Genomic DNA, 27,434 nt, shown 5'->3' on the forward strand with positions numbered 1-27,434 from the left:
GTCAACTCTCCATCATTAAACTCAGCTCACTTGTCCTTTATCCTAAAAGCTTATGTACACTTTAAACAGCCAGCCTTGGACAAATCATCTAATGTTTTCCTCTATTTTGGTTCTTTAGGAGAAGGATGGGGAAGCTTTTAAGAGAAGGTATCTTTTGTTGAAATTGGGGTGAGCCATAATAAGTATTCAGCTTAAGAGGTGGAGTTCTGAGGAAGTAGCTTGCAATTCTCTTCCATTTCTCTCCTTAAAAATGATTTCATAGCTTCCTAATACTCTGTATTTATTTACTCATGTATAGAGCTATGGGATGATAACTTGCACTCACTTTAGAATTCCTATAATGCTATCCCACTTTATGCAAGTATCAATTAAACAAATATAAGAAATGATAATATAAAAATTAATAGTTTCAATTCATGCAAAACATTTGAAATATGAGTCCAAATATTTTAGGATTTCTTCAGGAATTGCATAATTGCAAAGGCTGTAGCCTGAGAATGGTGTACTGTGTTTATGCTAAGTCCACATGGTAAAGTCTCTGGTAAGAAAAAAATATTCTCTTTTGTCAGTATTTTATGAATCATACACTTGTTTATGTGCACAGTAACTTCTATGTCAGAGTTCAGTCACTATTCTACTGTTATTCAACCATTTGCTGTCATTATAATTTAATTTTTTTATCCTATAACAATGTAACAAGGTAAGCATTCAATGAATGGGGGCACTAGGAGTAGTGCTAAAAAACATGCCTCAACATCAATTACTTTGGCAAGGAACTTGGAAGTGAATGAACAAAACTCTAAATAAGCCAAATAACTGCCCTGGCATGCTGTGCTGTTATTGTAGAAACAAGCAACATGAGAAATATGAGAAATAATGCTAAAAAAATTAAAAGCATGAATATACAGCACAATGGCCAAAGATTTATGCACCCTGAGAATGCATCTCACATTCTTTATCTTTATGCCTGTGGAGAAATTAGTCCTTTGAAATTTTATGGGTTTTTAATTATGTGTCTTGTCTTTGTTTAGAGATGCAGCCAGATTTCATATATGTAAGGAAATGGGCCTGAATTTCATTTTTAAATAATATATTTGTTTCCTTGGGGTTTTCCTGATTATAAGTCATCATGCTTGTTGCATTGGAAAATTCTAAAATGTGTAAAGATGAAGAACTCACCTAGAATCTCACCATCCAATGGCCAACGTTACTAGCATTTTGACAGTTTCTTTGGTTTTTCCTCTATATTTTTGCATAGTTTATACATATATAATATTTACATATTACATTAATATAATATATTTTATATGCATAAATTTTGTATATTAATGTTTTTCTTAACCTTAAATCAAGATTTATCAGGACACTAAGAACCATCTATGGACATTTAAAGGTTATAAAATAACTCATCATGTGAATGTAACATATTTAATAGTACTACTCCTAGTACTAAAACATTAGGTACTTTCCAAGTTTTGCCATTACAAACAATTCTGTGATGAGTATCCTTGGATATAAATTTTATCCCTAGTTGAGTTATTTTTCTCTGAGGAAGTTTCTTAGGAGGAAAATTATTAGATCAAATAGTATTTTTTCTTTAAATTTTATTTTATTGTTATGTTAATCACCATACATTACATCATTAGTTTTTGATGTAGTGTTCCATGATTCATTGTTTGCGTGTAACACCCAGTGCTCCATTAGATCAAATAGTATCTTGATACATATTGCCAAATTCCTTTCCAGAAAGATTAAAACAATTTACAGTCTTCCTGGCAACAGATGAAAGTACCCATTTCATCACATCTTCACCCATTAAATATTATTATTTTTAAAAATAATGCCACTGGGCGTTATATGCAAACAATGAATCATGGAACGCTACATCAAAAACTAATGATGTACTGCATGGTGACTAACATAACATAATAAAATTAAATTTAAAAAAATATTGCCAATTTTATTAGCAGGAAAATTTTTTATTGTTTTAATTCACATCTCTTATTATTAGTAAATTGGGACTTTCCCTATATTTAGTAGCTAGTTTTACATTTCCTGCTTTGCAAATTGTCTATATATTGTCCTTTGGTCTTTCCCTAGCATCTTAACAATTTTCCTGCCTATATATATATATATAAGTTCTTTACCTATTAGGCATTAATCCATAAACTATCATATTTGCTTTCTTTATGGTTTGAATGCTCTTTTTTGATGAGAAAAAATAAATAAGAATACAACATATAATGTAGTGTCATGAATCTTCCCTAAATTGGTTTTACCATGGTTTCTAAAACTATTGATTATTCTCATCTGTTTAGTCCTTCAAATAACTCATAATCTTAGAGCTCTAATAGAAAACAAAATCCATTTTTAATATAATAAAATTTATGAATTTAACTCATAATTAATTTAGTTTTCCAGTTTCCTAAAATGGTTGTTATTCCCTTGTAGTCAAGACTGCTGTCTCAGTTATCTTTGGTGTATACATTTGTTAAAATAAACTTAACGGCTTCAAACAAGAATTCATTATTATCTTCTTGGAACCTTGCATGGGTTGCAGTCCGAGAGCAGATGGAGCTGCAGTTCAGGCTCAACTAGGCTAGACGTCCAAGATGGCTTCCTCACCCATGAATCAAGCACATCAGTGCTCCTCCTCACGGCCTCTCCTTCCAGGAGAGTAGCCTCGATTTCTTACCTGGGAGCTCAGGGCTCCAAGACTTGGAAGCAGTCTTCTTCAATCTAGCCTAGATCTGGCAGAGTGTCACTGTTGCCATGTTCTATTGATCAAATCAGTTCCCTGACAGCTCAGATGCAAAAGGTGGAGCATCATTCACCTTGTCCTGGGGAAGTGGCTGTGGAAAGTCCACCATCTTTGGAGACAAACTACCACATCTTCTTTATTGATCTTTATTTGGTTTAGAATTTTCTTCACAAAAGTATTCAAAATTTGTGTTGCTATAGTAATTTGTTTTTTTTTTATAAGTTTACTAAGCTGATATGAAGCAAAGATATTGTTTTTGATATACTTATTTTGTATTCAATCGCCTTACTAAATGGTCTTATTTCTACTAATTACTTTTCAGTTTAATATCTTAGTTCTCCTAAGAACATCATAATACTCTCTGAAAATAAAGATGACTTTATTTCCTCCTCTTTTTCAATAGTTAAATCTCTTACCTATTGTACCAGTCAAGATTTCCATAACAAGACTAAGAGGAAACAGCCTTATTTTGTTTCTGTTGTTTAATTTTTTAAGTAAAAGTAAAATGAAGTTATAAACTGGACATATTTTATCAACCTACACATCTCCCAGAGCTAAATTACACCACTTACTTTTATGTGTCAATGCAATACAAATGAATTGAAAGGTGGGTTTTTATTCCAGATAAATTGAATTCAGGAAAAGGACAATAAAACAAGATGAAGAAGAAAATAACTAATACATTTTGGACACTGCAATATTTTCTCCCTGAAATCTATAAACTTCCAAAAATAAATCATAACCATAAAACATTCCATTGACTCCCACAAACAGCTAATATCTCTAAATAAATATACAATATCATAAATCTCAGCAATTTGTCCTTTCTTCCCAAGCTTGACTACACTCGATATAAAGAATCATTTTAAGTACATAAATAAATGAGTATTAGAATAAGGCTTTTCAGCCATTTTATACTCACACGTGGCTGATAATCATATGGTGGAGCATATTCTTCAGCATATGTTGTCAATGCATACCTAAGAAAGATAAGTCAATATTTGAGAAAAGAACGACTCCAAAAAGAACGATATTTAAAATGTTTAGCATTATATCCTTTACACGAAATAAAAACATTTCAAGGAAGACTGGCCCTAATAAAATTTTTAAAACATACAACTGTCCCAGACCTTGTTTATAGCATTACCTACCACCACAGGATGACTTTCCTTCAATCACTTCCAATTCAACACCACTTATTATGCTCCTGTACTAATGATACGCTACCAATCCCAAGTCCCTGAGCTTAGGTGCATTCCAAACTTTTGGGATTCTCTTTACCATCCAGTTTCTACCCTCAAACCGTTTTGACCCTATGCCCCGTGTTCTCTGCTAGACGACAACTGAAAAAGATAATAGAAGACAACCAGATGGACTGAGGTTAATAGCTTCCCCAACTTCCACCCCATTAAACACACAGCAATTCTTAATAAATAAATCCTCCCTCCTCCAAGTCTACAAGCACTGCTAAGCTCCAAAGGGAAACCCTAAGGTGCTAGAAATGAAGAGGATACTCACTAGAATGGGAAGTCATAAGATGATGTGCCAAGGCTAGAAGCTGGAGTTTGAACTGCATATGAAGGGCTGGAGACATGGCCTTGGGTTCAGAGAAGGCAAAGAGCTAAACTCCTACTCACAGCCAGGAGCCTGTAAAGCCTATACCCTCATATAAAAGAAACCAAAGAAACTCCAGCCACCAGTCCAGAGAAACTCGCAAGAAAGCTTCTCTGTTTGGAACTCAGGCTGGGAGAAAAACTGTTCTCCTATGAAAAATAATTAAATAAATTTTAAAAAGCTCTACTTCTGTTTCTGGCAATATTATGGGACTAGACAATCAAAGAAACTCCTCTGAGAATTGCACGCACACCTAAAAATATTGAGCACAAGGAAATTTAAACATTTTAATGCATGGCTATGCTGGTAGGAAAGAATTCAACAAGTAAAAGAATTCCAAAATAACAAGGAAGTCGAACTCAGAACAGTTATGGTAGTTATTGGGTACAGGTGCTAATATTTTACCTGGCAGTAACCATCAGTTCCTGTTAGGCTTTTGAGGTGTGGTTTCCAAAGTAATAATATTAGCATTACCTGGAAACTTGTTAGGAATACAAACAACTGGGACCCAGCCCCAACCTGCTGAATTAGAAACCTGGAGGCAGGGCCCAGCAGGCTGTGTTTTAACAAGCCCTCTAGGTGATGCTGATGCACACTCAAGTTTGAGTACTGACAACTAAAAGAACAAAAATTAGAATGCAATTTTCAAACTAGCAAATAAATTTTTCTAAAAGACCAATCTAAAAAAAAAAGCAGGAAGGAGAATAAAAGGAAGAAAGGAAAATCGCTTCTCATCAGACAAATTAAAATCATAAAAATAAAAATAAATATCTTTGCAATCACAATGAAAGTAAAGGGTTAAACTCATCAGTGAAAGTATTTCTCAGACGTAAACTGAATGTCAACGTGTATTACATAGTACAACTCTATGCTTCTATACCTAGAATAAAATTATTTTTGAAGAAAGTTTGAAAGTAAAAGCATATAAAAAGACACATCCAGAAAATATTAACACGAAGTAAGTGTTCTTATATTAGTATCATATGTAATTGACTTTTTGTCAAAAGTTATTAGTTATAAAGATCATTACCTACTGATTAAAGGAAGAAACACCAGGAAGATCCTAAGTCAATAAACCTAACAACACATAGAATATGTAAGTCAAAAAAATTACAGAATCACAAAGATAAAATGACAAATCTACAGTCAGATTTGCTCTGTGTGGCTTTGTTCCATAGGTAGAAGGAAGAGGAATCTCCACTCAATACGAGATTTAAAAAGAATGATGATTTCTGTTAAGAATGAGACAGAATTTCCCAGGGAGGTTGTAAGCTCCCCTTCTCTCTTACCACACAGTCAAGTGGGATCCGTAGCCATAGGGGCTATACCCATCCTAAATGGTGGGTGCTACCTCTCCTGCGGTCAGCAAGGGGATTTATTCCAAATTAATCCTCTGCTTTTTTGAGTCTTTGAGTCACTTACTCAGATTCAGACTCTTAGGTGGGACCATCTGATTGGCTGAGTAGATGTCACATGCCCTTATTGTTGCTGCCGGGAAACTGGGTAAGAAAATATCAGCCCCTCCTTCCAACAAAACAGAAAAGAAGCAGTTGACATTCCTAGATCCTTTGGTTCCTTAAACCCAAATATTTACATATATCCTCCAAAACCATATAGATCAACAGCAAAAGCAAATGAAATCACACAGTCACCCAAGCTGAGTGTAACAGAGGGTAGAGAAGACTACAAATTTCGGTTTACGTGTAGGTGGGAGAACAATCCAGAATCGGTAGCACCAGATCCAGAGCCCATTCTGGAGCAAAATCAGGTGGGGATTACATGGAAGAGAGGAGGGGGGGGCAAGTGCATTATGGGGATGCAACACAGAAGGCATCTCCCCCCAGAAAGAAAGCATCCTTCCCTAATGGGGAAATACTGAGAACCAAGTCTGAGACTAGAGGATCTGAACATTGGCTTTCCAAGAAAGAGGCCTAGAAAGTATTCAAGACCTCAGCGGCAGTTTTGGGAAGGCGCTGCCTCTGGGGAAGTGGGAAGCAATTAGCAAGGTAAAGAAAAATAAGAACTCAAGTTCAGAAATTAAGGGTCCTAGAACCACCACTCTTTCAAAAAAGATGTCGTTAATGAAATAAAGATCACTTCACTGTTCCAACAGTAGAGGGCACTCTTGAACTAAGAGATTGAGAAAACTGCCCAAATGTCTCACTGCCCATCCTTAGAATTGCCTGATTGCTGCTCGTCCAGGAAAATTCAACATACTTAAAATGAACAGAGAAGTGCAACATTACTATAAGAAGAAAACAGTAAATGAGAATCAAAACTAAGCTGATGAACCCACTCCAGAAACACTCCCAAATAGTCACAGAAGTCCTTCATCAGGGTTTCTATTCAATGAACTGGATTCTAATCTATTTACTAGAGATTCAAGAAAATGCAGTAAAACAAAAAAAAGAAGTATAAGTGTAATAACTGGAGTGGAAAAAACAAAAGTTTCACCTTTCACAGATGATAAGATTGTCTACACTTAAAAAAACCAAGAGAATCTACAAATCATAATAGGCAATTTTCATGAAGGTTGTTGGATACAAGCTCAATATACAAAAACAGCATACCCATACACCAGCAACAAGAAATTAGAAAGCAAATTAAAGTGAAAATTTCCCATTTACAACTGCAATAAAATTTCTAATGTTCCTCTAGGAATACATCTAACAGAAGATTTAAAAGACATTTATGACAAAAATTACAAAATTTGCTGAAGGACATAAAATAACTCTTTTATTTATAAACTCAATACATGTTACATATACATACATGTGTGTGTATTTATAATTTCTAAAAGGTTTACAATCTGACATTTTATATATAACTCTTGATTAAATTATAATTTAAAATTTCTATTGATCAAAAGACATCATAAACAGTGTTACAAGAGAAGTCATAGACAAGAAGGTATTTTTTATAAAATTAAGTCAAATAATATTAGTATCCAGAATAAATAAAAAATTCTTAGAAATCAATAAAAGACAATATCTTATAGAAAAATGGCCTAAGCCTATAAATAGTTCACAGTAGAAGAAAACAAAATGGCTAATAAATCCTTGAAAACAAATTCAGCCTTAAAATTGTCTTAAATTCAGTAGTGAAATGCAAAGTAAAACAACAATGTACCATTTTATATCCACTTGGTAAAAATTAAAAATCTCTACAATGTTTAAAAGGATATGAAAGTATGAGCATATTCATACACTACTAGTGGCAATATCTTACAAAATTGAAGGTGCATATATCTTAATAGCCAGCAATTATATTTCTGAGTATTAAGAAATCCTTGCAAACTATATACTCAGGGAGATACATATAAGGATATTCAATGCAGCTTTATTTGTAACTGTGAAAATTGGAAGCCAATGTCCACCAATATGGTGGATATGTTAGATGACTCGATAAGTCATGATAAATTGTCTCTCTAAAAAAATAAGAAGCAAATATTGCAAAAATACTAACTTACATTATAACTGGGTAATAAGTAGATGGGTGTCTGAAGAGTATTTTATATGGAAATATTCCATAATCTTAAAATGTTTAAGTGTTAATAGATGACAATGAACTTGTTTCCCTACCCTATTCTCATCCAAAGTTATGACTCAGATGGTGTAATTATCAGTCAAATAGAGTATTGCTTTGGGCAGGCCAATTTACAAGGTAGCATTGAGCATCTCTCAATGCATTTAAAGCAGGTGGAAACCCATTCCACCCAAGCACAGCTTCTTCTCCCTCTCTTTATTATCAGCTCCCAGCACAGAGTCTGATACAAGGTAGGCACTGACAAATTAATCAAATGCACAAAGCAATAAAAATAAAATTAGAATATAAAAAGATATAGATTTACTACTAGGAATCAAAGTAAATAAAGATGGAAGGTTAAAATATCCAGTGACCTTTTTGAAAGCGCAATGTGACTCAACAATATGGAAACTTTTACAATACTGAATGATCACTGTCAGTCAGTCATAAACCATTTGATATCACCCCCCAACACCCACTTTTTAATCTGAAGAAGAGGGCAAAAATCTTTAAGTGATATATTTCATCCAATTTGAAACAAGATGGTCTTTCAAAATAAAACCATGGAAAATCAACATAGTTCTTCCTCTTAGATATCAGCTGAAGGCTATAGCCAAATAAAGAATATAATGAAAAAATAAGTCCATTAGAAGGGAAATGGCCTTCAGAGAAACTCAAGAAAGCGAGATGAGAAAACTAAGGGAGACATGGGCTCTAGGCATGAGGAAGAGGTGTCCTGGCTCATAAACAGACTTCTCTGGGAGGTTCTGGGAGCAGAGTTGCAGTACACTGAAGTCAGTGCTCCAATCTGACTTATGACAGCCAACAATAACTTCAGCTCATTGTCTGGAATCAGCTCAAGTAAGCCTGTACCACATGTCCCCTGCTCCACCACTCCGTCACTACCCATAGCTGATGGGTCCAAATGTCAGCCTCCAGCTCAGATTCCATCAGGGCTCTACCTTGGGATTTCTTACTATAGATGAATGAGACTGGGTCAGTCACTCTCCTGTGACAAGAACCATGGGATGTAAAGTCCCTCCCCTCAGAGGGAGAAAAGGAAGTCAACAAGGAGAGAATGCTGGTCCGATTCCAGTAGTCTCCGAAGCTCAGTTCTTCCAAGGACTTTCCCAGAGTTCCATGTGGTAATTCAAATTCTTTTAATAAACTCTTCTTTTGGCTCAAGGTAATTTTAATTGTGCATTTTTTACTTACAAGTGAAAGAGTCCTATTATAATCAGGTAATCAGAGTCTGAGGCCATCGATCATTATAATCTTATAACTAATTCACCTTGTTCTGATTCCAAACACTCTGTACAATATTCTGATTATAGTTTGCCTTCCTTTTTCTTTCTTTCCTTCTTTTTTTTGTTAGGCTGACATGACTGGTGTGCTTGAGCATTTTATTTCTCATTATAAATCAACTAATTAAAATACTGGCTTTTCTTGTGAGTTTAATGAGCATAAGTCAATCTCCATGAGTCAGATAAATTCTGAAGCACAGATAAAATGGTCTTTCTGGAAATGCAAAACTGAAGACCAGATGCTGCTAAATTTACCAGTATAACGCCACGCTATAAGAACGCTTGGGAGGTGGACAGCTGGCTTTTGCTCAGCACCAACCAGTTTGCCACACATGCCCTCTCCAACCATTAGCGGTTATAGGTTAGAGAACAACCAAACGTGTTCTGCAAGATGAAAAAGGAAAAGAAGTCTGATATTGAAGTTATTATTAAAGCCATGCTATTAGTTAAAATGCCTACAACTGCACTAAGCCCTGTGGTAACAGGTGTGAATCTAGGACAAGATGATATACCAAAACCCATGGAATCATGGTTTCTTAAACTTGGAAGAACTTTAAAGGTCAACTGCTTCTTTTCTGTTTTGTCAGAAGGAGGGGCAGATATTTTCTTACCCAGTTTCCCGGCAGCAACAATAAGGGCATGTGACATCTACTCAGTCATCTATCAGATGGTCCCACCTAAGAGTCTGAATCTGAGTAAGTGACTCAAAGACTCAAAAAAGCAGAGAATTAATTTGGAATAAATCCCCTTGCTGACCGCAGGAGAGGTAGCACCCACCATTTAGGATGGGTATAGCCCCTATGGCTACGGATCCCACTTGACTGTGTGGTAAGAGAGAAGGGGAGCTTACAACCTCCCTGGGAAATTCTGTCTCATTCTTAACAGAAATCATCATTCTTTTTAAATCTCGTATTGAGTGGAGATTCCTCTTCCTTCTACCTATGGAACAAAGCCACACAGAGCAAATCTGATCATTCTTCCATATCTGCTGAATGCCAGGCCTTTTTTTAATGTACCACTAATTTACCCTCAAACTTCCCCAGCTGAGTAATTCTCATCTCAGTATGTTCAGTTAATTTTGCTTCTTGAGAACATTTTCTCTTGGAGACTTCTCTTCTGCTCTAGTCTCCCAAGCTGTTGCATAGCTAGGACGTTGGGGAGCCTTAGTCCTGGGGATAACTGTCACAGCTCTCCTGTGAAGGATTTTCTATTTGGGGGGCTCTCTTATCTTTCTCTATCTTTGTTTACTCCTTCATTTAAAAAAATAACTAACATACAGTGTTAGATTAGTTTCATGTGTACAATATAATGATTCAACAATTCTATACCTGGATTCAGTGATCATCATGATAAGTGTACTCTTCATCCCCTTTATCAAATTCACTCATTCCCCCACCTACCTCCCCTGTGGCCACCACTAGTTTGTTTCTGTATTTAAGAGTCTGGTCTTTTGTTTGCCTCTTGTTTTCCTTGTTGTTCATTTGTTTTGCTTTTTAATTCCACATATGAATGAAATCATACTGTATTTGTCCTTGGACTGACTTACTTCACTTAGCATTATACCCTCTAGGTCCACCCTAGAAATTAACCTCGAGGAAGCTAGTGGGCAAGAAGTGGAAATAATAGATGAAATGGAGGACAATTTGAGTCTGCTTTTACTGCTGATCCAAGCCAAGCCCTTGCTAATTTCCCTAGAAGTTTAGAAGCAGTTCTCTCCTTCCAACAAGAGCACACCTGGAAACCCAGATATTATAGTCTCTGCTTTTACCACCAAGTGGTCATGGGACCTTGAGCAAGCCATTTAAACCCTTTACATCTTAATTATCCCTTTAGTATCTCTTCCATAAATACTTATGGACTAGATGGATAGATTAATTAATGAGAAATAGGATTCTTTGATTATCTCTGTGCTTTGATTTCCTTGCCTATACAATTAGGAAGATACCTACTCATAGGACCTTGGCTAAATGTTAGGAGGGAACAGATAGTAGATAATGCATGTGAAAGTACTTTGAAGGAAATGGAGCACTCTATACATTTAAGCATGAAAGACAATGTATTATAGTGATTAAAGACACAAGCTCTGCAGTCAGACCAGACATGAGTTTAAAACCCAGTTCTGGTGCTTACTACATAAGGAAATTTTGGTAAGTTACTTTACCTCTCTGAGCCCCCTTTTAATGGAGATAGCTGCAGGGTCTATCTCAAAGAATGAGAATTAAATGAAATAAGGCATGTAAAGCCCTTGGCTCAGTGCCAGACACATAATATGTGCTCATTAATGCAAGAAGAAAAAATACAATACTGCAATGATACTAATTAAAGAGTGGAAGAACATGGTTCTCTTTGCATTTTAATTGAAATATTCAAGCTGCAGGATGGTGAATGGATTGAAAGGGACAAGACTGGAGGCAGAGGAACTAGTTAGGACACTTATATTAGCAATTGGAGCTGACACAGTGACCTTGCTCATGCTCCAGTCTCAACTATCCACCTGCTATCTGGCATTTGCTCTTCTTCTTACTTTCACTGCCTTAATGAATGACCCCATTAACCCCAGGTGCCTAAACCAGAAGCCTGGGAATCAACCTCGAGTCTTCTCTACCCTTATATCTAATCAGTTACCAAGTAGATATCTATTCTTCTCTCTTACCTTGAGTCTTCTCTACCCTTGTAACTGATCAGCTACCAAGTAGATGTCTATTCTTCCCTCTTAATATATCTAAAACATGAAACCTTCTTTTCCTCCACACCACCATCACTAAAGATCAGGACCTTATTATGTCTTGCCTTGATTAGTTCAACAGCCTTCTGACTATAATTTCAGTCACCTACCAACCTGCCTTCTGCCTTCTAAACACAAATCTGATTGTTTCTATCCCATACTTGAAAACCATTCACTCTTGCCTTCATGATAAAGTCCAAAATCCTCAACATAGCTTTTAAGCCCTGACTGTTTTGTACCAAACATCTCTCTCCAACTTTAGCTGCTATCACTGAAAACTTGTATTCTGTGAACCAGGCATGCCCATCACAGTGCCATTAGACCTCCCTTCTCTCTTGTCTTTCTCTACTACTTCATTTTCTCACTTCTTCATTTCTAGAACATATTGATTTTGGGAGGCATAGCAACCCTCTTGACACTATAAGGATGAAAGTTACTAGCAAAATTTACAGAGAAAAGAGACAAAAAGACCCTGCATCATTGATGACATCATGTGGGTACCATACCAGTCTTAACCCCCTTATATTTCATAACAGCTGACCAAATTCCTTGATTATTCAAGTTGCTATTAGTTAGGTTTTCTGTTACTTTTAGCCTAGTGTATTCCTTACTGATAGGTGAGTATTGACTGGTTATTTTTCTGTCTCATGTATTAGACCATGAGCTACTTCAGGAATGGGGTGTCTTTTATCTCTACATCCTGAATACTTAATTGTTCCTAATTCATAGTAGGCACTCATTATGTTGAAAGAATGAATTCAGATATGGGGGACAAATATAATTTCCTCAGGCCTAATAATTTTTGCAAGCCATTTGGATGAGCAATATGAGGCTTATATGGGGTAATAATTTAACTGTGTAAGTGCCAAATATAGAATCAAATTAAATACAAATAGAAGCAAAGATTTCTGTAATGCTGTAAAGTTCTTGTTCCTGTGAAACCCTTCTATAGCTAAAAGATGCATGGTATAGTACTATCCACTGAGACCCACTGAAGACTTTAAGTAATTATAGCATTATGACAGCCACATAACCTTCCAACATCATGAAGAGTAATACTAGTAATACAGGCTAATCATTAATGTACATGGAACAAAAGGAAATGTCAGGATCAAATAAAAATTCCATAATATTGACATTTTGAAAATCTTTGCCACTCACTTGTTTATTAGCTCATGAGTCTTGAAAGTTTGCACTGCTTCTATCCCCAGTGGATTAGCAATGACAAAAATTCATCCATAAGCTGAATAATGGTAGAAGCAGCCATATAATCACAGTAGTTACAGACGTGAAGGTTGTTTCAATTACCTATTGCTTCAGTGTAAAAGTTACCGGCTTAAAATAGCAATCACTTTATTATCTTTGATTATTCTGTGGGATAACTGGGTTCAACTGGGTGGTTTTTTGCTTTGTGTGATGTCAATTAGAGCTATAGTCATCTAGGTACTTGACTCTCGATTGGAATAACCAAGATAGCTCATGGCTGGCAGGTGGTTTTGTCTGTCATCTGGGAGCTCAGTTGGAACTGTTAAACACAATGCCTTGGCTCTCCTCCATGTGTCTCGAGCTTCTTACAGCATGTTGGCTAGAGTCCAAGAATCAGAAGGTAGAAACTACCAGTCTCATAAGGTCTGCACTCAGACGTCCCAGAGCATCACTTCTGCCACCTTCTATTGATCAAAGTGAGTCACAAGGCCAGCCCAGATTTATAAGACAAGTAAATAACCTCTGCCGCTTGATGGGAGCTATGGCATGCATGTGCAGAGAAGGAAGGAATTGTTGATGACTACTTCCGGAGGCTAGAGACCAAATAAGTAAGTCGAATAAGGCTATCTTCAGAATTTTACCTTGAGGGCCTCACTGAGCATACCTGAATACGCAAATAAACCTGATTGTCAGATTGTAACTTGAATGGCTACTCTAATGAAGTTAGATTCTATAAAGACTTACAGGGGTGGTCTGAGTCAGCCATCAATTCACTGTGATGCCAAACCTTTAGATCTAACAAGCACTATACCAAGTGCTTTCACATAAATTTTCGTTTTTTTTAAATTTTTTTTATGTTATGTTAATCACCATACATTACATCATTAGTTTTTGATGTAGTGTTCCATGATTCATTGTTTGCGTATAACACCCAGTGCTCCATGCAGTATGTGCCCTCTTTAATACCCATCACCAGGCTAACCCATCCCCCCACCCCCTCCCCTCTAGAACCCTCAGTTTGTTTCTCAGAGTCCATAGTCTCTCATAGTTTGTCTCCCCCTCCGATTCCCCCCCTTCATTTTTCCCTTCCTGCTATCTTCTTCTTCTTCTTTTTTTTTTTTTTTACCATATAATGTATTATTTGTTTCAAAGGTACAGGTCTGTCATTCAACAGTTTTACACAATTCACATAAATTTTCTTATCTAATTATTTGAATTATTCGGCAAGGATAGCAATAAAATAGGTTATTGTCACCCACCATTAAAACACTCCTGTGTCAAGCCAAGTCAAGACCTGAGCCATACCCTCAAATATTATCAAATGGAAAAGTGTCCCACCTACTTAGCTGTTTGGTTTCAACGTGCATCAGCTAAGGGAGGATACCCTAAATACAGGAATTACGCAAAGAGCAATAGGATTTAGGTTGACTCTAAAATCATTTCAGCAAATTTGGCCAACTGGAAACATCATCATCACTCAATACCAGCCAAGCCACCCATTCCAGGGAGCTCAGGTGGGTGATACAAGCTCACACAGGGTTCCTGCCTCACAGGGGAAAAGTACCAAGCCAAGACCAAGGTATGTCTTAGGAAGCAGTAGTCACGTTATCTGAAAAATGGAAAATTTGAGTTCAGAAATTTCTAGAGAAGAACCAGTACCTCCCTTAATGGCTTGGTGCTCAAGTCCTGACCTGCCTAAATGCAGCCTTTAACATCTCCATGTTCAGAGTTCTCTTAGTTAGCCTAGTATTCAGAGAGGCAGCACAGAAGAGTGGCTAAGACCAGTAGCCTTGGCTTTAGACAATCTCAGTCCAAATCCTGGCTCATCACTTACCTGCTCTGAGAGTTTGAACATGTTACTTGACTTCTCTGTGCTTTTGTTTTTCCCACCACAGAATGTAGATAATGTAGATGGAACAAAGTCACAGAGTTTTGTCAGAAGTAAATGAGTTAGCACCTTTGGAAGGTGCCTGGCACATAATATGGGCCATATAATATTTGCTATTATTAGTATTAAAGTTATGTTACAGAAACCCAACCCAAACTCAATTAAGAAAAAAAAAGAAGGAAAATACCAGCACATATAAAAGGAATACCATCAGAACTGTCTTTTTCCACACCTCTGCTTAGTTTCATTTATAGATAAATGCTCCCCCAGCAGAAAGATGCCCTCTGTAACTTGCCACCTGAAAAATGTTAGGACATCTTCTCCCAAACTTCAATTACTATCCTAGAATGCTTTCTGAGTGGCTTGGCCTGGGTCCTGTGGCCCACATGTGGACTCGTGGGACATGGGAGTAAGGAGGAAAATCAGCCCATTAGCATATGGCCTAGCCACCCTACACTGAATGGAAAGCAAAAGGTCCTACAATGAATAAGATGGGGAATCAAGAATGGGATTCCGGTCTGTCTCACTCCTGTTCCACGGTCTCTTCACCGTATCACTCTCCACTTCACATTTTCTTTGTTGTTATCCTCATCACCATCATCATAGGGTTTTTCTTTTTTTTTTTTTTTTTTTTTACTTTTTTCCCTCTGGAAAAATGTTCAGTATCTGGGTGGTATCTTAGCAAGAGACAAGCCACCACATAAATGCCTGAGTAGAGAAGAAAGCAAATACCTTGCACTGCACTTTGAGAAAAGGAAAAAACAAAAACAAAAAAAACCCTCTTACTATTCATATTCAGTCCCTTTCCTCTGAAGAGTGCCAAAGGTTTTACAGATGCTAAATGCCCCAGTGAGAGAAATAAATTGAAAGAGTTTAAGCTGCGGCCTGAGCTCCCTATGGCTACTGTGAAAGTAATCACTCCACACACATATGGATAAGTGCTCTACGCCAACAATGAAAACTTAACTGCCTGAACTATTTTTTGGCCTCATTTAACTTGTCCATTTATGTGACTACAGATGCCTTTCTCCTTAGAACTATAACATTTTAGAGCAGGAAAGGACTTTACAGATCATTTGGTTCAATACCCTCATTTTGCAGATGGAAACAACTGGAACCCAGAGAGGCTTATTAGCCAGCACAAGGTCACATAGCAGGTTCAGTGCAGGTCCAGAAGTAGAACTCATGTCTCCTATTTTCTCATACCATGCCTTTTCTGAAAAACCACACTAAGTCCAAATAGCTACCCCGTGGTCCAAAACACTATTAATTTCTTTCTTCTCCAGTCATGTGAATCACATAAGCATTTGGATGACTTCTGGAAACAAGAAACATTTATTATAAAATTTTGACAGTATACACTCAACACTACCACTAGGAGACAATGAAATTTGGTCAAAATGACAAGACAATAGTTACGGCTGTCCTTGTAATAGGTCTACTTTTCATACTTCTCCATCATCCGGCTGGTAATCAGTACTTCTTGGCTGCCCTCAAACTGACACAGGCCCCCATGGGCATGCTTCTGACCCAGCTCATATTCTATGCCAGAGTTGGCTTTTCCCTGTAAAGAGAAACTAGTTTTTCTTATGAGCCATTATCCCAGGACCATGCATGGTTACATATGCATATTTAAATAAGGGTTTCTGAGAAATAAGGTCTTAAAATTGTATTTATACTAAATCTCATTTACAAAATTGGATCTGCTTGATATAGCTTTTGTAGTTGTTTGTTTTGTTTGTTTGTTCTGTTGTTTTGGTTTCTGGTTGGTTGGTTGGTTGGTTGGTTAATGGTCACAGATGCAGTCCAAATATTATACATGGAAAATCTTACTTCTTAGAATGAATCAGCTACAACTGTCTATTCCTACGGGCAATCATAAAATGATTTTGTAAGAGACAATCATGTATCTAAGGGTCTTCTGATAATCAGTGAATTTGCTTTCCATAAAGAGCTTCCAAATTAAGTGAAAGTTGCTTCAGAATTCTCGAGAACAAGATAGAAGGGCAAAGAAAGCCTCTTAACTTACTAATTAGATTCATGTTCTTATCCACATTTCCTATGTGCCTTAAAAGAAATGTGTCTCTCATTACGTTTCTGTGCCTCTAATGACTCTATCCATGTAGTAAAAGGAATATATGTCAGAGATGCCCTACACATGCAACTGTCCCCATCTGAGACCAGAAGAACACTGTTGATGGCTGAGGTCTTTGGGCCTCCCTCTCACCCCTTCCACCCCTGGTCACTGTTAATTCCTTGGAACGAAATATAACCAACTCTCAAGAGAAACAATAACTCTAGTTCTAGAGAAGCTCAATCATATAAATCTCATTTTTAAAGTTAAGTCATTGATATCACTTTTAGTCTCAACCTTACTCTTCCCTATATCACAATTTTTAAAAATTTATCTCAGTCGGGGTTCCTGGGTAGCTCAGTCTGTTAAGTGTCTGACTCTGGATTTTGGCTCAGGTCATGATCTCAGGGTCGTGCTGGGCATGGAGCCTGTTTTGGATTCTCTCTCTCCCTCTGTCCCTCCCACCCCACTTGCACTCTTTCTCTTTCGTTCTCTAAAAGAAAAAAAAAGTCACTCAGTCTGTGACTTATATGGAAGGAATTATCCACAAAGTCCTTTTCTCTAGTTAAGGTCAGGAGTGACAAGTGGTCTCCAAACACTCTAGCTCTAATTTTCAGTATGTTCCAGAGATGTATGCTGCCAGTTTAAGGAGGAAAAGGATGTGTCTTCTTCACATTGGCCCAAAATAAAATGGGTTGGCAATCAGTTGAGTTGTGAGAAAAGAAACAGACTATCAAATGCCATCACAATATAAAGGATGTTATCTAAAAATTAAGATAAATGCATCTGACTAATGTCTCTTTAATAACAAAGCTATTCCTATATTCTGATTTTTTTTGTTGTTAAGAGGTAACTAGAAGTTTAAATTTACATTATGATTACAGCCTTTCTTTTATAAGTTGAAGCACATTACTTTGGTCCATTGAGCAAACTCATTCTTATTCGTTGCCTTTTAAAGTTGACATTTAACTTCCACAGCTGTACAGCTGGCAAGGAGCAAAAGAATATTTAATATTAAAGAGAGAAGATTCTAAAACATCACAGCATTCTATGGTATGGAACACACTGTAATTAGTATACATTAACTGAAAAAAGAAATTACATATGGAATTAGTGAAGGAAAAGGTGCTCATGTATTTATTTCCTTGCTAATATGCAATCAAATAAGACAAATAATTCAGCAATTCAAACTAATAAAGGACTGATTTTCTAAAAGATTATGTCTTCTAGTGCATTCACCAGAATAGAACTCAGAACAACTTTTGGTTCTACAGGTCTTGAAGCCCTAAATCAAATAAGCTAGGAAACAGCAATATACCTCTCTTTCATTAGAATTTTGTATTCCAGGGCACCTGGGTGGCTCAGTCAGTTAAGCATCTACCCTTGGCTCAGGTCATGATCCCAGAATCCTGGGATCCAGTCCTGCATTGGGCTCCCTGCTCATCTCTGCCCTTCCCCCTCCGCTTGTTCTCTCTCTTTTGCAAAAATAAATAAAAATACTAAAAAAAAAAAAAAAAAGAATTTTCTGTTCCACATCAGAAATAATCATTCATTCAAGAAACAGTTACTGTGCAATGGCTTCAGGCACTGGAGATAGAGCTGTAACAGTTTTGCCCTTTAGAGCATTGAGTTTAGCAAGAAAGACAAACAGGAATGCAAGTAATTGCAACCAAGATGAATAGTGTTAGGATGAAAGAAGCACACAGTGTCATGGACACCCACAAGGGCCCTACCAAGTCATGGGGGCTGGGAGTGACAGTAGGAAAGGAAGGTTCTCTGGAGGAGGTGACATTTCAGATGAGATTTGACAACTTCACAGGTAAGATTACAGGTACACATTGCATTTTGCTTCTTCAAAAAGCTCCACTAAAACCATATTAAAGAGGCTTTAAAAAATAAACCTATAAGAATAAGGAGAACATGAAAAGGGTAACTGCTCCTCCTCTCTTCCAACAGGAAGCTAGAAATGTACTCACTAGAAAGGGTAAAAAAGAAAGTCATCGATCAACAACATGGTTCAGTGACCATACATAATGGAAAGATTGATATTGATGTCCCAGCAAAATCTCCTGCTCACTCCAAGAACACAGGCACCAGCCCTTCACCTGTCAGATGGTCAAGTAAGTGTGCTTCCTCAAGGGGAATGTGACCAGCCCAGGAGGAAAGACTACTGACACCAGGGCTTCTGGGGGGGCGGGGACAACAGACCCACCTAGATCCCTCCAGTAAAGCTCCAAGGCAGTTAGCTTCACTCTCAGTCTCTTAATCAGGAAAAGAAAAGCAAGGGTTGATTATCAGATATCTCAAGAAAGCCTCTAGCATGGAAGATAGATACCATACACTAAAAAAACCAAACAGAAACAAAAAAGCATTTTGGAGGAAATAGAGAAAAAATTTAAGAAAAACAATCATTACCATCCCTAGATAGATATTACAGTTATGAAATTTAAAAAGGATCTTATAAAAACAGAAGAATTCAAAAAAACAAAAAACAAAAGAACTCAACAGTAGGGTTGAAGAAAGAGAGAGTAGATACTAAAGGCAAAAATAAAACAGAAAGACAAGAAAATTAGAGGACCAGACCAAGCAATTCAACATCCAAATAAAGGATTTCCAAAAAGAAAGAACACAGAAAATGGAAGGTATAAATCATCAATGAAGTAAACGAAGAACACTTCCCTGAATTGATAGATAGGAGTTTCTAGACTCCTGGGGGTCTGGCCCAACTGACTTGCATAGCACTTATCATGTACACATCGATTACTGTTTTAACTATCTTATGTATATAAACTTGCTTAATCGTCATGGCAACCCCGGAACACGGATGCCTTTATAATTATCATTTTACAAATGAAGAAACTGAGGTACAAAATGGCTAGGCAACTTGCCCAAGATCACACAGCTGGTAAGAGGCAGTGCCAGGATCTGAAGGCAGGTAACATAGCCCCGGGACCCGTGACACGATACTACCATGCAGGAGGCAGCACCATTGTAAAATTTCAGAATACACTGCCGACAGTTCTATATGATCTTTTAAAACCAGGGGTAGCTATTCTTCCCACAGTGCACACAGGGCCTCATCCTCGACCAAGAGCCCAAGGGGAACCCCATGCAGACTCCCATTCCCACCTCCACACACAACTTTCTTCCCTCCGATACCCTGTCCTACAAATTTGAGTCACATCAGAAGCTCTAAATTCCTATTCCTGCTTCCCAGCTCAACAAGAATACTGCTCTACCCTTGGGCTCACCTCCCTGCACAAAGCCAAGAGAAGTATCCTCACAGAGTAAGTCAGGGGAGAATGAAATGCTCCCCTCTCATCTCAAGGAGCACAGTTGCTACCACCCAGTTGCTACCCAACACTTGACAACAGTTGCCTACTACGTTTTGCCCAGTTCTATAATTATGCATGCCAGGATAGTAAGTCTGAAACCAGTCCTTGTGTGCCTGAAGATATCTTTACTTGACCCTCCCATTTCAATAGTTCTAGGCTCAAAATTCTTTTCTATGAACACTTCAGTGTTATATTCTTGCAATCCAGTGTTGCTGTTGGAAAGTGAACATCAACTTGATTTTTATTATTTTCCCTATTTTTGCAACTCTTTCCTTTATTTCCCCAAATAATACAGCTTTAAATTCCTGTTCCATTTGTTCCATCAGGTCTGCTTCTTCTGGTATAGGTAGGTTGCCTATGTCCTGTCATTCTTCATGATACTTTTATTCTTTAGATGTGTCGTGATATTTTTCAACTGGGACTTCATCAGTAGTATTCCTGAGACCATCGGTTGCCTCTGCTTTGATGACTACAAAGGTGGCCCATTGAAAAGAGAGGGTCAGCTGGTGTCTTCGCTGTGAGGGAGGGAGATCGAGTTAAGCGCCCCTACCGCAGGTCTCTGGGCTTAACTGCGCTTTTGGCAGTTAAGTTGGCATTTCTTTCTCCTGTAGATGCACCACCTAGTTCCTCTGTATCCGAGACTGCTTTCTTGAACTGGAGTTGGGGGAGACAACTCCAGGCCCCACTGGCCATTGGAGCTGGCATTACAGATTTCAACACTAAGATCAGAGTTTCAGGGAGGTAGACTGTTGGTATCAAATCATCTATTAGGTAGGGCCCTGGTGTTTCATTTTCTGTCCTGGACTGAAAACAGCAGGCAAAGTCATTATAGAAAACCCAACTTTGAGCATATACTCCATGTTTGCAAACACAATAGACAAGACTCATTCAGCTCCTGTCTAAGCCTGCCGACTGAGATCACAGCTCCCACCCTGGACTGGCCCAAGACTCCATCTAGAGACTTCCACGTTTGTCTTCTCTCTTCTCCCCTTTCCCATCTCCAGCCCTCTCCTCCACTAGCCCATCATTTTCTTTAGAGTTTCTCAAAATTTTGATACAGTTTTTAAGTCTACCTCTGGATTCGTTCTGCCTTTCCATGTCTTTGCTGGAATTTCCAGATTTCAGTGCCAGTGGAATGTTTTTAGCTCATCACTTTCATGGAAGCCAGAAGTCCACCCTCCTCAGGGATCACTCTGGGGATACTCCCTGTGGACCTTCCAGCCCAATTAGGTATGCTACAGCAGGCTGTGGGAGACATAGGCCAGGCCAGCCTCACAGGAGGAATCAATGTTAGGACCTGCACTGTTAGAACATCTGGCCAGAATTACCAGTGACTGTGAGATGGGGTGGGGCACTTTCATTTAAGACACTTCCCACCCTGACCCCAGGCAAACTGCAAAGTAGCTTAGTTCTAATGCCAGACATTTCTCAAAGGAAGCAAAACATCCAAGTTTCTGGTAATGATGGCATGCATCTATATCCTACATAGTGCACAACCCGATACTTAGAATTTTATCATGCTTGTAAGTACCTATATTTCCATATCACTTATCTATATATCATTACAGAAATTAGGAAAGTTTGTCTTCTTTAGAAAGATGAGTGGAAGACAAATTTCTTTTGTATGGTAAAAGTCATGCTGCTCCAAAATAAATATATTTCTTTTATCAGTAAAAAATAGCAGTTTCCTGCTCTACAGTCAACTCTCATTATTCATAGTAATGTTCTATAAAGTTGTTGCAAACACTGAATTAGCAAATACTGAACCATTGCTCTTAGGGGAAACAGGAGATTAGGTTCCTGAGAGCCTCTGCCCACAACATTTTCATCAAACAATCAGTACATCATATGGTTTTATGCATGCTTCTGTTTAAAGACATTTTAATATATATTGTTATTCATTAACAATGAACATAGCCAACAGCATTATAACTCATGCCTGAAGTAAGCTTATCTAACGTATTTTCTCCATAAGTCACATCACAGTCTTCTTGTGCTTGGGACATTAGACAGTGCTTTAACATTATACTCACGAGCCATTTCAAACAGCAAAATCATCAACAAAAAGCACCCAAAAGAATGCAAAAATCATGGCACTAAATAGACCATGAAAACGACACTCGTGTACAGTATGAGAGCTGAAATGAGAAGGCAGAGCCGTGCTTTGTTCCACCTCAGCTGGAACTGTGCACATCGGGTGGCTCAAATTTTTCACCACTCTATGCGTATCCATGAATGACTCACCCTAAATACTGATTGGGGGGTAACAAATAAATTTTAGCAAGTAGGAGAATTTGCAAATATGGAATCTTGAATAATGAGGATTGATGATATTATTGGTGCTTGTATAATTATGGGGAAAAAACCTTTTGTTAAAAGAAAGGAGTCTGTAAAATGCCTTGTAAAGGGTATTTTGTTGACCTTGGTATACCCCTCACCCTCTCACCTCCACAAACAAACCTTGATTAAGAAATGTTTTGTGCAATCTGCAGCAGTTTAGAGTCTACTAACATTTTATGCCGATCTGGTGGGTGTCTAGTAAATAGAGCTCCAAAGCCTGTAGCAGGTAATCCAGTGTCCCTGGAAACAAGACAATAATTTTTAGAAAACATGTCAGACTGACATTTATAAACTTTCAAAGTCATACAAAACTAATTTGGGACTGAATTATTTTATCCTTTTTTTTTTCATTTTTTATTTTAATACCAGTGTAGTTAACATACAGTGTTATATCAGTTTCAGGTGTACAATAGTGACTCAGCAGTTCCGTACAAAGAAAGTACTATTTAGACTGCAGTTGACTAATAATCTAGTTATTCAGGCTGCTAAGATAGGGAGTGATAGTAGTAAAAATATGGCGTTAGGTAGGACTGATCAAACAAATAATGGTGCTTGGCATTGAGAAATGGCTTGTGGTTTTATATTAATAATTATAGTAATAAAATTGATAGTACCTATAATTGAAGATATACCTGTTAAATATGGGGGGAAAGTAGGTCAACAGAAGCTCCTGTGTGAACGAGGTTACCAGCTGGAGGTGGGTACAGTTCAACTTGCTCAAGCAATAACAAGTCAAGCACTGCTTCAACTGTTGATTATGTGAGCAAGAATAACCATGACGGTGCGAGTAGTCAGAAACTGATTTACTTGAGAAAATGCTATATCGGGGTGGGGGGGGCGCCTGGGTGGCTCAGTTGTTAAGTGTCTGCCTTCGGTTCAGATCATGACCCCAGGGTCCTGGGATCGAGACCTGCATCAGGCTCCCTGCTCCGCGGGAGGCCTGCTTCTCCCTCTCCCACTCCCCCTGCTTGTGTTCCTGCTCTTGCTATCTCTCTCTCTGTCAAATAAATAAATAAATAATCTTTTAAAAAAAAAGAAAGAAAAGAAAATGCTATATCAGGAGCACCAGTTATTAACGGGATTGGTCAGTTTCTGAATCCTCCCTCCAATTATAACTTGTATAACCATGAAGAAAATTATTACAAATGCATGGGTGGTTACAGCTGGGGCTGAATTTTTATGATAGTTTCTTAAAGGTTATTCATGTTTGCAACTTTCATGCACTTTGCAAAATAAAATGTCCCGACAAGTAAATGAAAAATTCAGCATTTTGTCATTGTTTTGACTGCATTTTCCAACAATTATAACACAAGACAGGATGAATGGAAAGACTTTTCCATGGAAAGACACTGTGCCAAGCTGCAGGACTACAGATATGAATAAGAAATAGTTCCTACTCTCTAGGAACTATTTCAGGGGAAACACACATACATATAAATAACTAGAATGTAAGTCCAACTGTTATACAGAACATGCTAAACAAAATGCTCAGAGGGCAAGAATATAAGAGCAATTAATCCTGATCAATGATGGCTTACCCTAATTCTTACTGCTTGTCAGGCAATATTTCTATGTACATTTCATACTTCTTTTCACCTAAACTTCAGAGCAACCTATGAAGTAGATACTCTTATAATTCCCATTATATAGGTTGACAAGCTGAAGATTATAGACACTACTTCACAAGTAAATTGCGGAGTTGGTGTTCAAACCCAAATAGTCAGAACACTGACCAGAAAGAAATGCATATAGAGGAGGTAACATTTTAACTGGACCCAGAAAGGGTAATGCTGATTGGCAAACAACTGAGGGAAAGGGAATTCCAGAGAGAGGGAATGGCATGAACAGAAAGATGGAAGTTTGAGATATGTTCATTGTGATTGATGTGGTCCAGTAACGTGTAGCTGGGGCCACTACACCTCCTCATTACTCATACAAATCCCTTCCTGCATGTGTATGTTCTGTAAGCAAAGGAAAGTAGTAAGAATACCTTTCAATAATCCCAGAGCTCATTGTCTTGTCATTCAATAAAGCCTTTCTCTTTGTTTTAGCCAATTCTCTGTTTAAATAAACTTGTGCCATCTGTTCATGTGTTTCAGATATCCAAATCTGGAAAAAAAAATGGAAGCCACATATAAGAAAAACACATACATTGCCAAAAATGGTCAGTTACTAAAATATTTTCTGAAATACATTCTGATTTTAATTATTGATGCTGTTGACATTAAAAAATAAGTACCATCTCATAGCAGTTCAACTATTTCATCGTAAATATGTGAAAATGGCAATTCCTTACTATGTGTTATTGGAAAATAAAAAATCAAATTGGTTGTTTCTATGAAATGCATTCAACTAAATACTAACTCTATGTGCTTTCTACTTTCTTCTCAAGGTTAGTATATTTTAATTTCCCTAAGGAAGAAAATGTTTGTAGCAATCACTCTGTAAATCACATCAGACTCAGATACCAGCACCATCACCACCATCATCCATTCTCCATCAGAGGATTACTCAATAAATTATCAAGCACTTATTACTATGAGAAAGACCTGCAAATTGTAAAATGTACTCAAACCAATTGAAGCAGCATCATGAGTAACATTTAGGGCATCTTACAAACAATGGATGCAGAGGATTCAATATTTTTTTCCATTCCAAACTCTAGAAGATCATGAATGTGGAGGTTCACAGAAGAGAAGCAGAACTCACCACTACCAAGAAAACCCATTACTTTCTCCAAACCTGAAGACATCCAATGAAGCCCTAGTCACATTAATCCCACCAGATTTTGTTCAAAAAAAAAAAAAAAAAAAAAAAAAGGGAAGAAAAAGAAACCTCTGTTTAGATATTTGGAGACTTTAACTGAAAAATATCATAGCTATAGTCAAACACCTTTGGTCCACTTCAGGTTGGTATAATAAAGCTCTTCTATAACTAGGAAACTATCCTACTCAAAGCAATTTTAACTATAATCTCTGGCCCTGGTTCCCTGGTCTACTCCATGGCTCTGTAGATCTTTGGCTTCTCTGACCACTGCTCTCTGAGACTTCAACCTCCTGAATCACCAGCCACCCAGCCCAATTTGCCAGCTTTGACTCCTATACCCTTTCCTCAACTACTCTTCCTCATAGATTCCCAGGTTCACAAGTCAATGGTAAGAGACACTGTATTGAGCTTCATATTATACACTTTAACAAAAAATAAGACATTTCTTTTGGGAAAAAATTACTAGGCACCATTTTCATGTGTAAGATTGATCCAAAGGCACCTGTAAGTGCCTTCCACAGGCTAATCCCAACAGAAAGCCAGAGGGCAAGGAAGATCACTGAAGCTGTCCATAAAGGTCAGCCTCCGTGGCAAAGAGCAGGGTTGAGACGGGGGTAAAGTAGATCTGGAGGGAGAAAGGAAAAACACTTGGCATAGTTTATCTTCATTTTAAGGAAGAAAAATTGAGGCTGAAACAGAATAAGCAAGGCCCAGGTAAACCAGCGTGAAAGTAGAAGTTCCACAATTTAAAATGTTGCAGCCTGACCCATTCATTCATCAATCCAAATCTATGAAGTGCCAGGCTAGTGTAGTAAACAAACTCCAGAGGCTCCACTGACTAGAGTTTAGTGAGTTGCAGTAAATCATGGGGATAATGGTAATGACAACAGCACATGGCTAGACACTATTCTAAATGTCTTCACATTAAATGCTCATGAAAACTCTACTATTCTCGCTTCACACCTGAGGAAATAAAGACATGGAAAGTTTCAGACTCTTGATCAAAGTTACAACCTACTAAGTGGTGGAGCCAAGAATGAAAGAGAAGCCATCTGTCTCCAGGACCCACTCTTAATCTCTATTTCCTGTTATCAGGGGCAAATGTCCCTCAAGTTGAGACCTCCCATATTTATCAGTATTAGAACCCCAAAATTTTAGCTAGGGACCTGGTATTTCAGACTACATTTTCTAGTCTCCTTTATTTTTTTTAAATGTTTAAAGTTTTTATTTAAATTCCAGTTAGTTAACATACAGTGTAACATTAGCTTCAGGTATACAATATAGAGATTCAATACTCCATACAACACCCAGTGCTTATCACAGCAAGTTCAGTTCTAGTTTCCTTTATACTTAAATATGACGAGTGACTGGTTCTGAACAACAAGGCATAAATGGAAGTAATTTATACAACCTCCAGGAAAGGTCCCGCTTCTGTTTTTCTTTTCCTCCTGCATGAAATGTGGACATAATGACAGGTTTCTGGCAGCCATCTTGGGCTCTGCACAGGGATGGCAGGGTAGAAAGCGGGAAGGAGTAGGTTTCTGACAAACTTCCATACCAGTCCTGACCTGCTATCATCCACACTTTTTACATGAAAGAATAAAACCTTATGTGAAGAGCCACTGTTGATTTCTGGTTTCTGTTGCATGTGGGCAAACCAAACCCAAACCATTTTAATGTGAAAAATCACTTTGGTCTAGCAATGTTCATAACCTGACATAAGGGTGGATAATTTATAAAAGCACTAGCATATGTTTAAAAGTCTTTTGGGAGATACAGATATATATATATATATATCACAAACTGGAGATTGGCAATTTGGTATGTGAGGTTGCTAAATTAACAGAGCACAAACTTGCTGGATAATCACTAAAATTTCCATTAAATTTGCATAAT

At 37.6% G+C, this 27,434-nt stretch overlaps 1 protein-coding gene across 9 annotated transcripts in view; it reads right to left on the reverse strand.

Annotated features, from left to right (window-relative positions):
- Nucleotides 1-27,434, reverse strand: part of C13H9orf135 (chromosome 13 C9orf135 homolog) — a 249,536-nt gene that overhangs the window by 145,552 nt on the left and 76,550 nt on the right. For 8 of the 9 annotated variants that reach the window (XR_003523802.1, XM_027616385.2, XM_027616390.1 and 5 more), the window contains 3 exons: nucleotides 24,763-24,881; nucleotides 22,944-23,012; nucleotides 3,684-3,741 (listed from right to left, as the gene is read on the reverse strand). Coding sequence is in view for 8 of the 9 variants with exons in the window: in XM_027616385.2 (XP_027472186.1) it covers nucleotides 3,684-3,741; nucleotides 22,944-23,012; nucleotides 24,763-24,881 (246 nt within the window). In the remaining variant the exon portion in view is untranslated. Of the gene's footprint in view, nucleotides 1-3,683; nucleotides 3,742-22,943; nucleotides 23,013-24,762; nucleotides 24,882-26,949; nucleotides 27,015-27,434 lie in introns of those variants that run through there. The other variant, XM_027616392.1, reaches the window with a different exon arrangement.

Source organism: Zalophus californianus, chromosome 13, assembly GCF_009762305.2.
Source record: "Zalophus californianus isolate mZalCal1 chromosome 13, mZalCal1.pri.v2, whole genome shotgun sequence".
Classification (NCBI taxonomy): domain Eukaryota; kingdom Metazoa; phylum Chordata; class Mammalia; order Carnivora; family Otariidae; genus Zalophus; species Zalophus californianus.